Genomic DNA, 14,053 nt, shown 5'->3' with positions numbered 1-14,053 from the left:
TGACCTTCTCCTTATTTTCTCCTCTAGATTTGGTGGTAAAAATATGAACACAAAAATTCTGGAAATATCAATGGTTGAATTGTTATAGTCTGAACAACACTGGGAATGCTTCTTTCTGAGCTCTTCCCAACACCAAGTGATCAAATTGTTTTCATCCTCACAAGTGTCTTCATATTCATTAGACATTAACAACTCGTAGAATTCAGGCTTGAGTGTCTGAAATAAGAGTGGTGTGGTGCAGACTGTATCAATTTGACCCATAGTGTCTGTACATTAATAGGACAAACAAGAATATTATTGGGGCAGGGAATAAGAGAGACACTATAAACTATTTTCCCCTAACCTAGGTTAACCATAATATTTGAAGAAAGAACCGAGCATAAAAGCAGAGTATTATTTTTGCTTTTTAACTTAAAGGGAAATGGCAGAACATATGAAAATAAACTGATATTAGATGTTTGGATTAAAAGAGAGAGATAGGGAGATTTCCCAGCCTCTGTCCTAGTGTCAAGCATCTAATTATCAATCCTTGTCACAAATCAACACAACAAAAATTTTTTTAAAAAATCTTCATAATCTCACAATAACATCTTTACTCAAAGGGAGATTCAAATATGTAACCTATTAATTACTTATTAAGATGGTACAACTTTGATTTTAAAATAGGTTTTAGAAAAAATTGCTAAACATTAAGTTGGTAAAAAGAAAAGAAAATCTGCTCATTCCTTGTTAATTGGAAAGTAAAACTAATATTAAGTATAAGCCTCTATGCCCTAGACATTTCACAGCTGAGATTTTTCTAAATTGAAAAAAAAAAAAAAGAATGTAATAAATATCTCTGAAATTACAGCAAGTGAGACTGTGGCAATGAAATAAGCAAGTATTAAGTACTGGAAGTATTCAGGTGCCACCAGATATTTGATTTGTAACTTACAATGTTAGTGGTGTGTGGTACAATGAGAAAACATCACCAGAGATTAGCATACTCTCATCACGATGGGAGCTGGCCTACATGATGTCTATGGTTGTCCGCAGCTCTTAAATTTTGGAGTTTTATAGAGGACTCTGATGAAACTTCCTCTAAAGTTAAAATAACATATTATGTTTGTCCTTGGGTGAGGTACAGTGACTCAATATAATTGTTAAACATTATATCATAAAAGATACCATTAAATAAAACCTAACCTAACACCCGAGTAAAAATTTCTCCCCAGGTTGGGAGAGGGGGAGTGGGGTTATGGACATTGGGGAGGGTATGTGCTATGGTGAGTACTGTGAAGTGTGTAAACCTGGCGATTCACAGACCTGTACCCCTGGGGATAAAAATACATTATATGTTATTAAAAAAAATAAGAAATAAATAAAAAAATTTTTAAAAAAGAATGCTAATAAAGAATTCTGAGAAATTAAAAAAAAAAATTTCTCCCCAGCCCAAGCATCCTTTAGCACTTTTGTTTATAACTCTCTTATTGTGCTTAACATATTTTGCCTCAACTATAGTTATTTTTATAGGTATTTACCCAATTACATTGTCTTTAGGCAAGGCAGCCATTTCTCCCAAAGCACAGTGCCTTTCACATTGCAGTTGCTTAAAAAAAGTGTTTCTTAGTTTGTGGTCACAGTATTATCACAATGTATAATACTCTATTGTTTTCACCCCTCTTATTTTCACAACTTTAAAAACCACAGTATCATACAGGAATAATATTCGCTATTCAAGAATTCTTCACATGAGGCCATATATAGAAACATTCTTGCCATAGAAAGATAGCATGGTCAAAACTGAGCTCTTGGCCATTCTCTTTGGATTCCAGCTCAGCATTACTTCCTTTTCTCATGGTGGGGCACTAGCTTCCTATCAGTCATGGTCTTTAATATCAACCCCTCCCTTTTCCTTTTTCCAATTATTTGAGCCTTTGTCAGGAATTCCACCATTTTCACTCAATGCCTCTGGAATTCTTGTTTTTTTTTTTTTTCCTGTCCCTATTCACCTTACCCTCTTGATTACTACACTGTTTCTCACAAAAAGCTGCTGCTATGAGCACATTAATTTTTTCACAGCAAAGCTTCCTCTGCCCTTCAAGGTCTTCCAAATAAACACAATTAGTATTTCTCTACCAATGCCTCTCTCATCTATTTTTCCTAGTCCTGTCATTTTCTTTATAAAGCACAAAGATAAATCTTACTACCCTCTATTTTTCCACATCCTCCTTATAAAGTCTCCAATATGACTAAGAGACATTTGAAGTATTTCATTATTTAAAAAGATAATTTCTGATTTTAAAAATATCATTTGGCTTGCCTTTCCTTCATTTCCTTGGGTGAATGCTGGAGCAGCTGTGGCTGCCCCGTCCACCTGGACAGTGGTGTGTAGCAAGCAAGCTGGGTGGGTGTTTGTGGTGGGGCCTCATGGTGCCTGGGAGGAGATGAAGATGGGGAGGTTTTTCCTTACTGTATAAATGAGTATTTGTATGATTAAATTAACACACACGCACACAAAAAACTAAAAAAAAAATCATTTGGAATTTTAATAACGGAACTGGGAATTTGGAAATAAATATAGACCCTTTCCTCAAAGTAGGCAAATATATTTCAAGAAGATTAAAGTTTACATTAAAAAAAGAAAAACTTTGAAGGAAACTTTGAAAGTACAATCTTAGAGTGGATAAAGCCTTCCTAAACATTATACCTAAGAAAGAAATAAAAGTGTGATAGATTATCTATGTAATATTTTAAGACTTCTGCGAGAAAAAATAGATCATAACACCATAAATAATATGGAAAATACATGACAAACTAGGAAAAAATATTTGAAATGGAAGTAAAAGAATTAATACCCTTAATACCTTAAGAGTGCATAGAAATCAGCAACAAAATGATAAACACTTCAGTAGAAAAATGGTATGGGTTAGGCCATGGAAGGTAAAATCAAAAAGAAGTAAAACAAATGGCCACTGGACATAGTTTTTCAATGTTCAGCCTCATCTGCAATCCAAGAAGTATAACATAACAATTAGGTATCAAGGCTTTTTTCCCCCATAAGATAATCAAAGATTGTTTCTAATATAATAATATCCAGGGATGCCTGGTTTGCTCAGTCAGTTAAGTGTCTGATTCTTGATTTCAGCTCAAGTCATGATCTCAGGATTGTGAGATCAGGCCCTGCTTTGGGCTCCCACTGTGCGTGGAGCCTGCTTAAGAATCTCTTTCTTTCCCTCTCCCTCTGCCCCTTCTCCCTACTCCTGCTCACTCAGTCTCTAATAGTAAAATTAAGTGAAATGAAATAAAATAAAATAATAATAATAATAATAATAATAATAATAATAATATCCAGTGTTGTGCAGTTCAGGGAAATTACATTCTAATACACTGTTGTTAGGAATATACACTCATACATTATCTCTGGAGAACAATATGACAATGTTTTATAGACTTAAATATATTTCCACTTGAACAAGGAATTCTATTCCCATTTATTTACCATAAGAGCATAGTTATAGAGAGCAAAGTTTTAGTAGCAAAAATTGTTAATGCTGTGGTATCTTAAGGGATCAAAAGCTAAGACACAGCCACAATTGTTAAGCAGTAGAAAACAAATTAAACAATGACATACATATCTACTAAGTTCTGTAGAAGATATTTAATGTTCAAAATATGTTGTGAACTAACTACAGAGCACAGAAATAGTATAATACTATTTTGTTATATATACATGTCTATGCAAGCATAGAAAAAAGACTGGAGATAAATACTTCAAAATATTAACAGTAGTATTTTAAGTATTACAGGTATTTTTCATTTTCTTATTTTTACTTATCTGTGTTTTATTTATTTTTATGTTTTTAAAGATTTTATTTATTTATTTGACAAAGATCACAAGTAGGCAGAGAGGCAGGCAGAGAGAGATGGAGGAGGAAGCAGGCTCTCTACTGAGCAGAGAGCCCGATGTGGGGCTTGATCCCAGGACCCTGGCATCATGACCTGAGCCGAAGGCAGAGGCTTTAACCCACTGAGCCAGCCAGGTGCCCCTACTTATCTTTGTTTTAAAAACTTTATGCTTTAATATGTATTACAAAACCAAATATGATTATCACATCATCACCTAAAAAAAAAAATCTCGTTTCCTTTCTTCCACACTAATTTAAAGTATTGTTGAATTCAGTAGTCTTTCAATGATTTTTATCTCTAGAATACCAATGTCTACTAGGAATTCTATGATGTACAAACACCATTCTGAAGAATTGAGATTTTCCTTTTCATAGTCTGAATTCAAAGTAATAAAAAAGAAATTTAAAAGGAACTAAGAAAAAATGGACTAATAAATAGTAATATTTTAGATATCTATCTTTAGCTCTTTCTGAAAAAGTCAGCCCAAATTTTCTTTTTAATATTCTTTTTATTTCTCTTTTTCAAATTCCATCTTCTTACCTCCAAACTTAAAAAAAAAGTTAATAAGTAACTTTTTATTTTAGAATTACAAAAGGAAAGGAGATAGAAAACTTGATTTTAATTATGTACATTAATTCAAATGTCAATTACCCTTAAAAATATATATATACATATATATAGTATACACATAGGTATACATACACATACATACACATATATATTTACAAAACAACTCCAATGTAGTATCTAAGCTCACAATATGTGGGACAGAATGATAAACCACTGAAATCTCAAAGGACATTTGAATAGCATTTAAGCTGAAACAAATAAAAAAGTTGAAGCCAAAATAAAACAGGTGTGACCAGGACCACTCAGAGGTCTTAAATGGCTGATCAAATACCAAACACAATACTTAAAATCCTGAATGTCAGGAAATTAACTTGATGAGTTGAGATGTACAATTATACGAAAGTAATGTTGAAAGTTATTAGAAATATGGGAAGGAACAAAATTTTGGTCCTGGTTTCTATGCATGGGTTTATATAGTCCCCCCATTTCTTTCGAGTTAAATTTATAAAAGTAATTGGCAGAAAGGAGAAAAATGTTGAAAAATTTTTTTAAAAATCAAATTAAAAAAAAGTTTTAAAAATTTTAAAAAATCAAATGTCTTTGTAATACATATTATAGGTCATATTTATATACTTTCCTGGCTCTGGATTTTAACAAATTAGTTACACTGTGATCATATTTTGAAAAAAAGAAACATGAAATTTTAGAAGTCCTAGAATAGGGGGCGCCTGGATGGCTCAGTGGGTTAAGCCTCTGCTTTCGGCTCAGGTCATGATCTCAAGGTTCTGGGATGGAGCCCCGCATCGGGCTCTCTGCTCAGCGGGGAGCCTGCTTCCTCCTTTCTCTCTGCCTGCTTCTCTGCCTGCTTGTGCTCTCTCTGTCAAATAAATAAATTAAAAAAAAAAAAAAAAAAAGAAGTCCTAGAATAGGGCACCTGGGTGCCTCAGTCAATTAAGCGCCTGCCCTCAGCTCAGGTCAAGATCCCAGGGTTCTGGGATCCAGCCCCACCTCAGGCTCCCTGATCAGCAGGGAGTCTGCTTCTCCCTCTCTCTCTGCCCTTCCACCCTGTTTGTGCTTGTGCTCTCTAGCTCTCTGTCTCTCTTGCCCCCACACACATTCTCTTTCTCAAATAAATAAATAACATCTTAAAAAATAAATAAAGGTAGTAGAATAAAAACTACTCTCACTCTAGATTCTTTGTGCTCTTTGTTTGGTAGTCACCACCCTAAACTGTTTCAAGACAGATATTCACTAGCAGTGACTATCTCCCTTTGAGATTCAAATATTTGGACAGACACTGACTTTGGGAAATGAAAGTTCATGAGGCATTATTGTATTGAAACAAAGATAAGGAACATATCTTGCTTTAACCACATTAGGGACCTGAATCCTTTACTGTGACTTCTCTGTCGTTACTGCATATAGAGCTTTCCTCTTCAGTTCTACAGAGCTTAAGATATATAAATTCATTTGCATACTTCTTCCCTATTAATTTCAAGTTTGGACAGTTAACCAAGGAGATAAAGTTTACCCTAATTTCTCAAACAAGGATGAACTGCCATTTGCACATGTTCTATCTTACAGTTGTCAAACAGGCAAAAGCCCTACAGAGATCATGGCCAACTCAGTATCTTTGTCTTTAGCATTTTTGTCTTTTCTCATGTAGTCACTGCCTTTTTTCTTTTTAATTTTTTTTTTTTAAAGATTTTATTTATTTGACAGAGAGAGATCACAAGTAGGCAGAGAGGCAGGCAGAGAGAGAGAGAGAGAGGGAAGCAGGCTCCCTGCTGAGCAGAGAGCCCGATGCGGGACTCGATCCCAGGACCCCGAGATCATGACCTGAGCCGAAGGCAGCGGCTTAACCCACTGAGCCACCCAGGTGCCCCTCTTTTTAATTTTTTAAAAGTAATCTCTATTCCCAACATGGGGCTTGAACTCATGACCCTGAGATCAAGAGCTGCATGCTCTACCAACTGAGTCAGCCAGGGGTCTCCAATTATGCCTTTGCTCAGCCCAGAAACCTTTCTGTTCTTACAGATTATAAATTGCGACTCACCAACAGCAGGTCCACAGTGTTAAATTTAAATTTTTTAAAAAGTCATCATTAACATGAATGGGCTGTCAGCTTGTACCTCCCTTTACAGTGAGCCGTAACTGCTACATTAATCAACAGAATGAGTCTGAAGTCCCCCTCCATGCCTGTGCCCAACATGCAGAAGATAGGATGGTTTAGGATGACACAATTTAAAACTGGGTCAACAAATTAAAGCATTGATATTCCATTATAGAATGTTTCCCAAACATTTTAAGAGTCTCTAGGCCTTTAGGAAAAATATCTGGAAAAGATATGACTGCACAACAATCTACTCTGTTTTGAATTTAAGATACCATAATTTTTTTTTAAAAAGATACCATTATTTTATAGACTGTTAAAAAAAATGCTGATTATTATTGTAACACACTATCAATGGCAAGATGAATGTCAATCTCCAAGATGTTAAAATGTGAAAAGATACACCTTAGAACTGATGAAATCTGGTAATTTCCAGCACTGTGCCAGAATCAATCTACTGATGTTCCTGCTTTAAAGGGGTTAATAACTGAAATCTATGGATAAATAGGAATCTTTACCCTCCAAAATGCTTTATTCCCTTTTCCTAACATATGAATATGTTTCTAAATATGAATAGTTAAGTATTCTTCTCTTTGTACTTAAAATAATTCTCACTTCATACTCTTACTTACTCAGGTGGGCAGGGCTCAGTGTTGCAGGCTCTTTGATTTTCAGGTGGCTTACTGTCTGGGTCACAGTAATTGTTCTGGACAATAGAGTTGTCATCCAATCTTTTACAGACCACCTCCTGTCTTTGGACACCTTGAGAAAAAGAGGACATCATTAATTGGAGAGTAGTTTACTTTCCAATAAATTAGGTATGCATAGCTTTCTTCTGGGGAACAACCTCACTGGATCGCTGCTGTCTTATCTGTTCCAGAAACACTTGACTGCTTCTCTAAAAAGGAGAGAAGGCCTGGTCATTATACTTCAATTTTAGGCAAAATTATTGTTCTCATATTCAGAAACATAACTGTTTTCAAGCTCAGAAAAGAAACTATTGGTAATTTTAATCAATTAGTATTCCCATTTGTGTATTCTTCTTCGCACTTACCTTAAAAAAACAAAAACAAAAAACAAAAAACCAAACTTTATTTTCCCAAAATGCATCAGATAAAATGTATGAATATACATTGCAATGCAAAACAATGATTGTTATCTATTTAAAAATAAGACAATATGGACAAATTTACTTTTTGATATTTTGTAGGACAAATCCCATCAATTTAGTCTTTGTCAGGAACACATTACATTCACACATTTCATTCTTTTTCTTCCACTTACAGATTTATTTTTCTAAAAGCCCACAAAGTCTAGAATTTAAAGATTGCAGTAGGCCTCTTTTAGACTGCATTAGTCTGTTTGTTTTAACAGAGTTAGCCCTCTGTTGATTATACCACTATCAAACAGCTATATATATATTCCTTGAAATAATAACTCAGAAGATTATTATCTCAGACTTAAAAATTAGTCTATGTGAACTGTTTGCCACAGCTAAATATATTCTCATTATAAAATCTGTAAAATTCTGTATGTTTGTAAAAGAATTATAAAATTCTATATGTTTATTATTTATTGACAAAAGATATCCACCACAACTTATTCACGTTTCACAAAATACAAAGATGCACACAAACACACTGTTATTTGTAAACATCCCTGAGTGAGTAGACCTTAAGCAAGCTCATTTTTACTTTAGTGTCAAGGAATCTAAAGAAGCAAAGCTAGGTATACCAAGATATCAGAGAAAAAGTAAAACTAAAAACAATGATATATGTTTCAGATCATACAGAGGTAACAGGTTACTCCTGGAATTGGAAATAAAAGCATAAACTACCCCCCTAATCCCCCACTCACCTCTATAACCAGGTAAGTGAAATTACCCAGAAAGAGTTATAAAAACAGCATTAGCGGTATCCAGGAAACCACAGCTTCACACCTAGCTAGCCCTACACAAACCCACAGTTTTGCTTTTTTTTTTTTTTTTTAATCTGCTTTTAATAATACCCTAAAGACTTTAATCTCAAATTAGGGAAATCAATGCACAATAGGATCATTCAGTGAAGGAAATATCACCTTAAAAGACATATCAATGCTTCCCCCAACGTCCTTTTAAGAGTCTTGAATATTCTGCAGGTGGGGTGCCTCAGACATCAGGCTACGCATACTTTTAACTAAGCAAGATAGGGAAATCTATGACTCTGATTAGGAAAATTATTAAGTCCTGGAGACTCCATGGTGGTGGAGAGTAGTAGAAGGTGGTATATTTTACTATTTGCAGTGACCCAAGACTTTTACTAATCTCTTTGAATAAATTTTTAGGTTTTCCTAAATTTAGGGGTCTAAAACATAGCCAACAACTTACTGGCAAAATAACTTAGAATATGTGTTGTATTCATTCTGTCCTAACCCCTAGAATAGGCCAAATCTCAGTTTATGTGACAACAGTTTGGAATTTTTAAACTATTAAATTTGACATTTTTGAGGGAAGAATGATTCACATCAGGCATCACTGTGATCCATTCACACATGTTCCACAATATTCATCAGATAATATCTTCCCATTGTGGCTTTCCAGTGGGCAGATAACTAAGTCCATGTGACCCACCTAGACAAAAATCTCTATATTAGTCATAGGATTCAACTACCAATTGCCACAGTGACTCAGAATATTCATCCACCTAGTTCAACATGTTGTTCCTTCTAGGGAGAGTAGGGGATTATTTTTGTATGCTTGCATGATCATTTTTTTAAAGCCATTCAAATATGATTATACTTGGAGAGGGGGACTCAAACCATCCACTTACACAGAGGACTTATATAAGTTTACCCATCTTTGATAATTATATTTAATATAAAAAATCTGATTACATTTGCAATAAGAAAGTTGTCATTCAATTCAATACTTGGTTGTTTTTCAGGAAAGAATAAACATTTTCAATACTACAAAATGGAACTGATGTTGCTTTGCATCAGTGTCAGGAACATCAGTTCAGTTTCTACAGGTTAAGATAAAATTCTACTTCTTTTAAATTAGCCCTAGAAATGTCATTTGGTCATTAAAATGTCATTTTAGTTGTTAAAAACATTAGTTTTTAAAAGTAGCCTTTAATGTAAAAGCAAGCCCTCTGTAATTTGAATCACAGGTGAAACATTAGTTATTAGAGGTGAGATTTATATCTGATCCTAAGATAAATTCCAACCACATATGTATCTTAAAAACTTAACTACATAACATTTATTGTTGAAAATTTGGAAAGTAAATAAAATCACAAGGAACAAAATAAAAAATTTCTATAATTTCATATCCTTGTTCTGGATCTTTATTTTTAAGGCTATTTTGCTTTTAAGTGGGATCCAATAATTAGTTTAAAATTACATAGTACACAAACTGAACATGCCACTGAAATGTGGTTGACAAGTCATTCATTTATTCATTCATTCACTCATTCAACGGAGAATAATCACTAAAAGGAACTGTGATTAAGAGGTACTAAGGGCTAAGAATTACAAATTGACATAATTTTGGTCATGCCTTCCAGACTTCTTAAAAACTAGGAATTTGGGCATTTTTTGGGTTCACTTCAGTTTCATAAAATTTCAGAATACTAATTTTTATGAAGTAAAAAATTAAAGTCCTTGAATAAACAGCTGAAATTACTCTACACTTCATGAAGATGCATTTTTCCTTGCATTCATCTTGTATTAATTTTCTTCTAAAATGTTCTACTAGACATTGTGGTATTTCACACTCAAGAACTGACTATACCAGGAATCTATTACAAATCTTCTGATAATGCTGATCTATCTTCCTCTAGCAGCATAAAAATCCCCTTCCAACTTTTACCCCCACACTTGGCAGATTCACAGTTTTTTGTTTTTGTTTTTTTCTTTTTAAATCATTAGCAACAGGATAACTCTAAACCAATGCACCTAATTTAGGATGGATTTTGAAATATATACTCTGGGACTAAGGAAAATGAAGCTTTTAGCTTTAGAAAGTAGAAAATACAGATCAAGTAGAAATAATCTCAACTAAGTCAAAAAGAAAAATGATTGAGTTTAGAATCTTTTATATGATCAAGCCTCTTATATATAGTTTCTTTAAAGTAATCTGTAAAACATTGCTAAGAAGTTGATTCAAAGCTTGAGAATATTTACATCCAGTTACAAAAAAATCACTATGTCTTCAAATCTGAAGACTTATGGTTTATAACTAAAAACAGAAAATGTGCACATGGCCAGTCAGAGATGCCTAATCAAAAACAAAATTCTAGTAATCTAGTGTCCATGTCCCCTGGAAATATGCAGATGTTCTACAGAATTTAATTGGTCAAATTTAAAACTGTACTAATTGCATTTTATTCTTAAACATCTAAAGTTACCAGCATGCAAATTCTATACCTGCTTTTTAGGTAACATATGATGGTTCTTAAAATATAAACATAACCATTAATTTTAGTCTCTAAGTTTAAATTTATCAGATCTTATATTTAATATTTAACTTTCAGCCAATAGTTAAAAGTTAGAGATGACCAGGGCACTGGGTTGAGTGACCAGCTCTTGGTTTCAACTGAGGTCATGATCTCAGTCTCATGAGATCGATCCCTGCAACGTGTTCCATGCTCAGCTCAGAGTCGGCTTCCCCTCTCCCTCTTGCTCTGCTCCTCCCCCTGCTCATGCTCTCAAATGAATAAATAAATAAATCTTAAAAAAAAAAGTTACAGATGACCTATTTTCCCACCAAAGGTTCTCTTGTCCAGTGAGAGGAAGGAGTACCCAACTTGTATCACTGCTCTAGCTGTCTATCAGGAAATGGCTTTTAGTATTTTGAAAGAACATATACCCCAGGAAAGTTATTAAGAAGCCCAGGGAACTGCAAATCTGTCTAGATGGATCCTTCAACCACTATGCTTACTCTTGGAGATGGTGATGGTTCAACTGAAGACCACAGGGTCTTCTGCTCAGCAGCCACATTCCTAGGGCCAATCCTGAGCGAAGGCTCCAGAGACCATAGTGTCTCTCAATTTCCTCTCCTCCTTTTCAATCCCTTCTCTATTCCTCTTATAGGCTGTTCAATGTTCTTATATCCCACTTCTTTCTTTTTTCATAAAATTAAATAATTTTATAATTATTATAAACTCATTTGTAACAATATTTGGCAATATATTGTCTTTCACAGAATAGTTGATCATTTTAAAAGTAGAGAGGAGAGAACTTGATGCTCATAAATTACCACCTAAAGTTCACTTGAAATCTGTTAAACCAAGAGGTATATGGGGCAGCAGGAGAAAGACCTTCTAGGTCTTCTCATATCTACTCTCAAGACTCAGGATTCCAGTCTTAGACCATTCAGTTGGTAAGTAAGCAGTCTATAACCACATGTGAGTGAGTCCATAATGAAAAGAGAGGTATAAAGAGAGGTATAAATGCATCCTTGGGATTGATGGGCTAACCAACATCTAGGTAACTTAACCTAGCAGCATAGTGCATCATATCTACCCAAGAAACAGTTTTCTGAAGAGGAAGAGGGGAGAAAAAAGTCAAAATGTTTGAGCTTATACTACAAATGTCATTGGTGGCTAAGACAACAGTTTGCTTAACCACTGCATCTAAAGTAGTTAGCAACCAAGATAACACTCTATATAACCAAAATATGTAGAGTATATAGCTAGCAATGTTAATTTAAATCTTCACTGTAGATAGCATCCAAAGAGCAACAAGTACCAGGGGGAAGGAGAATATTCTCTTTGCTCTGCCTCTCACTGATGAAATCTGGCTATTGTGCTGTGTGATTATTGGCCAGACACACACATTTGCAGGGCAGAGTAAACTCCATCTGCCTTGGATCTAACAGCTGGCACCCAGTGTACCTATCAGCTCCAGGCATATACTTTCTTCTTCTGAATCGCTTCCTGCTGGTTTTTATCTTTCAAAGGCTTCATTTCACTGTATTTCCCAGTGTCTTCCCTTCTGTCCTAAGCAAAACGAGATGTTCCAAGGAAACACAGGATTGCATGCGTACACACACACACACATACACACACATACACACACAAAATGCAACTTTAAAATATTGTACTTTTCTGCAGCAACTGTGTTTAATGATGGTAAGGTAGGGTGGGGCATATACATACTGCATTTATTTGAAATCATTATTTGATTTGAAATCATTATTTGAAAGATTCCCAAGAGGGAATCTTTTTTTTTTTTTTAAAGATATCATTTATTTATTTGAAAGTGTGTGTGTGAGAGAGAGAGAGAGAGAGAGAGAGAGAGAGGTGGGGGGAGGCTGAGGGAGAGGGAGAAAGAGAATATTAAGTCTTATGCAGGGTTCCATCTCATGACTGGGAGATCAGGACCCAAGCCAAAACCAAGAGTGAGACACCTAATTAACTGAGCCACACACGCGCCCCTCCCTGGAGGGATTTTCTACCACTCTTTAGATATTAACAGGAATGTCTTCCATGGATAGTGTCTCACTTAATTTAACTCACCTAATTCCTACTATGTCAAAGCATGGTTTTTCATTATCGTAAGGGGTAATATTAGTGAGATAGTTTTGACTTCAGTGAGATTACATTAAAATGGGGGGAATAAGACAAGTGTCCATATAATTATATTATGGAAAGTACCCCATCTAATAAAATGATGCATTTTCAGGTCTAATCATTTTGGGTTTACGGTCTTCCTATTTTGTTATACTCTTGTCTGATTTCTCTTTCCCTGATCTTCAGTGATCTTAAGCACTCTTTTCATAGCCAAAGGTCTATCTTATCCCTTTCACTTTATCTTGTTATTATACCTTTTTGTGAGTTCTGGGCAGTTTAGAGAAATGACCTAAGGTAAATTTTCACTTTCTTGGGTAAAACAAGGCAATCAAATTAAATCATTTTTAATGTTTCTTCCAGATTCAAAATTTTATGAAAATTATCTCTTTTCTTTCCCACAATTCGGTTGTTCAGTTTCTTTCCCTTTTATGTCCACTTTGCACCAATTTTCTGCAGAATAATAAACACACATTTGTTAAATTCCTTTAGTTTTGTAGTCTTGTTTCAGTGGTTGGGTTCTTACCAATAGACATACACATGATGGGGTTAGACATGTCAAAAGGCAAACACAGCTAGAAATAGGAATTTGTGAGAGGCAAGTTTCCAGTAAAGAATTGACTCATATTATACTAAAAAGAAATTTCCACGATCTATAGGAGCTTGTTTTTGATATTTTACTAAAAATTTTAGAGAAATGATGTTGAGAGTAGAAGAAGACCTTGAACTTCCATACATTGTGCTGAATTTATTACCAATAGAAAATGTTTCCTTTTATTTTTTTAAAGACTGTATTTTTAAGTAACCTCTACACCCAATGTGTGGCTCAAACTTACGGCCCCAAGATCAAGAGCCACATGCTCTACCAGCTGAGCCAACCAGGTGCCCAGAAGCTTTTCCTTCTTCCTCCCTCCCTCCCTTCCTTCCTTTCTTC

At 34.6% G+C, this 14,053-nt stretch overlaps 1 protein-coding gene across 5 annotated transcripts in view; it reads right to left on the bottom strand.

Annotated features, from left to right (window-relative positions):
- Positions 1–14,053, bottom strand: part of ADAMTS6 (ADAM metallopeptidase with thrombospondin type 1 motif 6) — a 315,702-nt gene that overhangs the window by 31,031 nt on the left and 270,618 nt on the right. For all 5 annotated transcript variants that reach the window (XR_006817804.1, XM_046000877.1, XM_046000876.1 and 2 more), the window contains one exon: positions 7,204–7,333. Coding sequence is in view for 4 of the 5 variants with exons in the window: in XM_046000877.1 (XP_045856833.1) it covers positions 7,204–7,333 (130 nt within the window). In the remaining variant the exon portion in view is untranslated. The remainder of the gene's footprint in view (positions 1–7,203; positions 7,334–14,053) is intronic.

Source organism: Meles meles, chromosome 3 (assembly GCF_922984935.1).
Source record: "Meles meles chromosome 3, mMelMel3.1 paternal haplotype, whole genome shotgun sequence".
Taxonomy (NCBI): domain Eukaryota; kingdom Metazoa; phylum Chordata; class Mammalia; order Carnivora; family Mustelidae; genus Meles; species Meles meles.
This window is presented reverse-complemented; position numbering and strand designations above follow the sequence as displayed.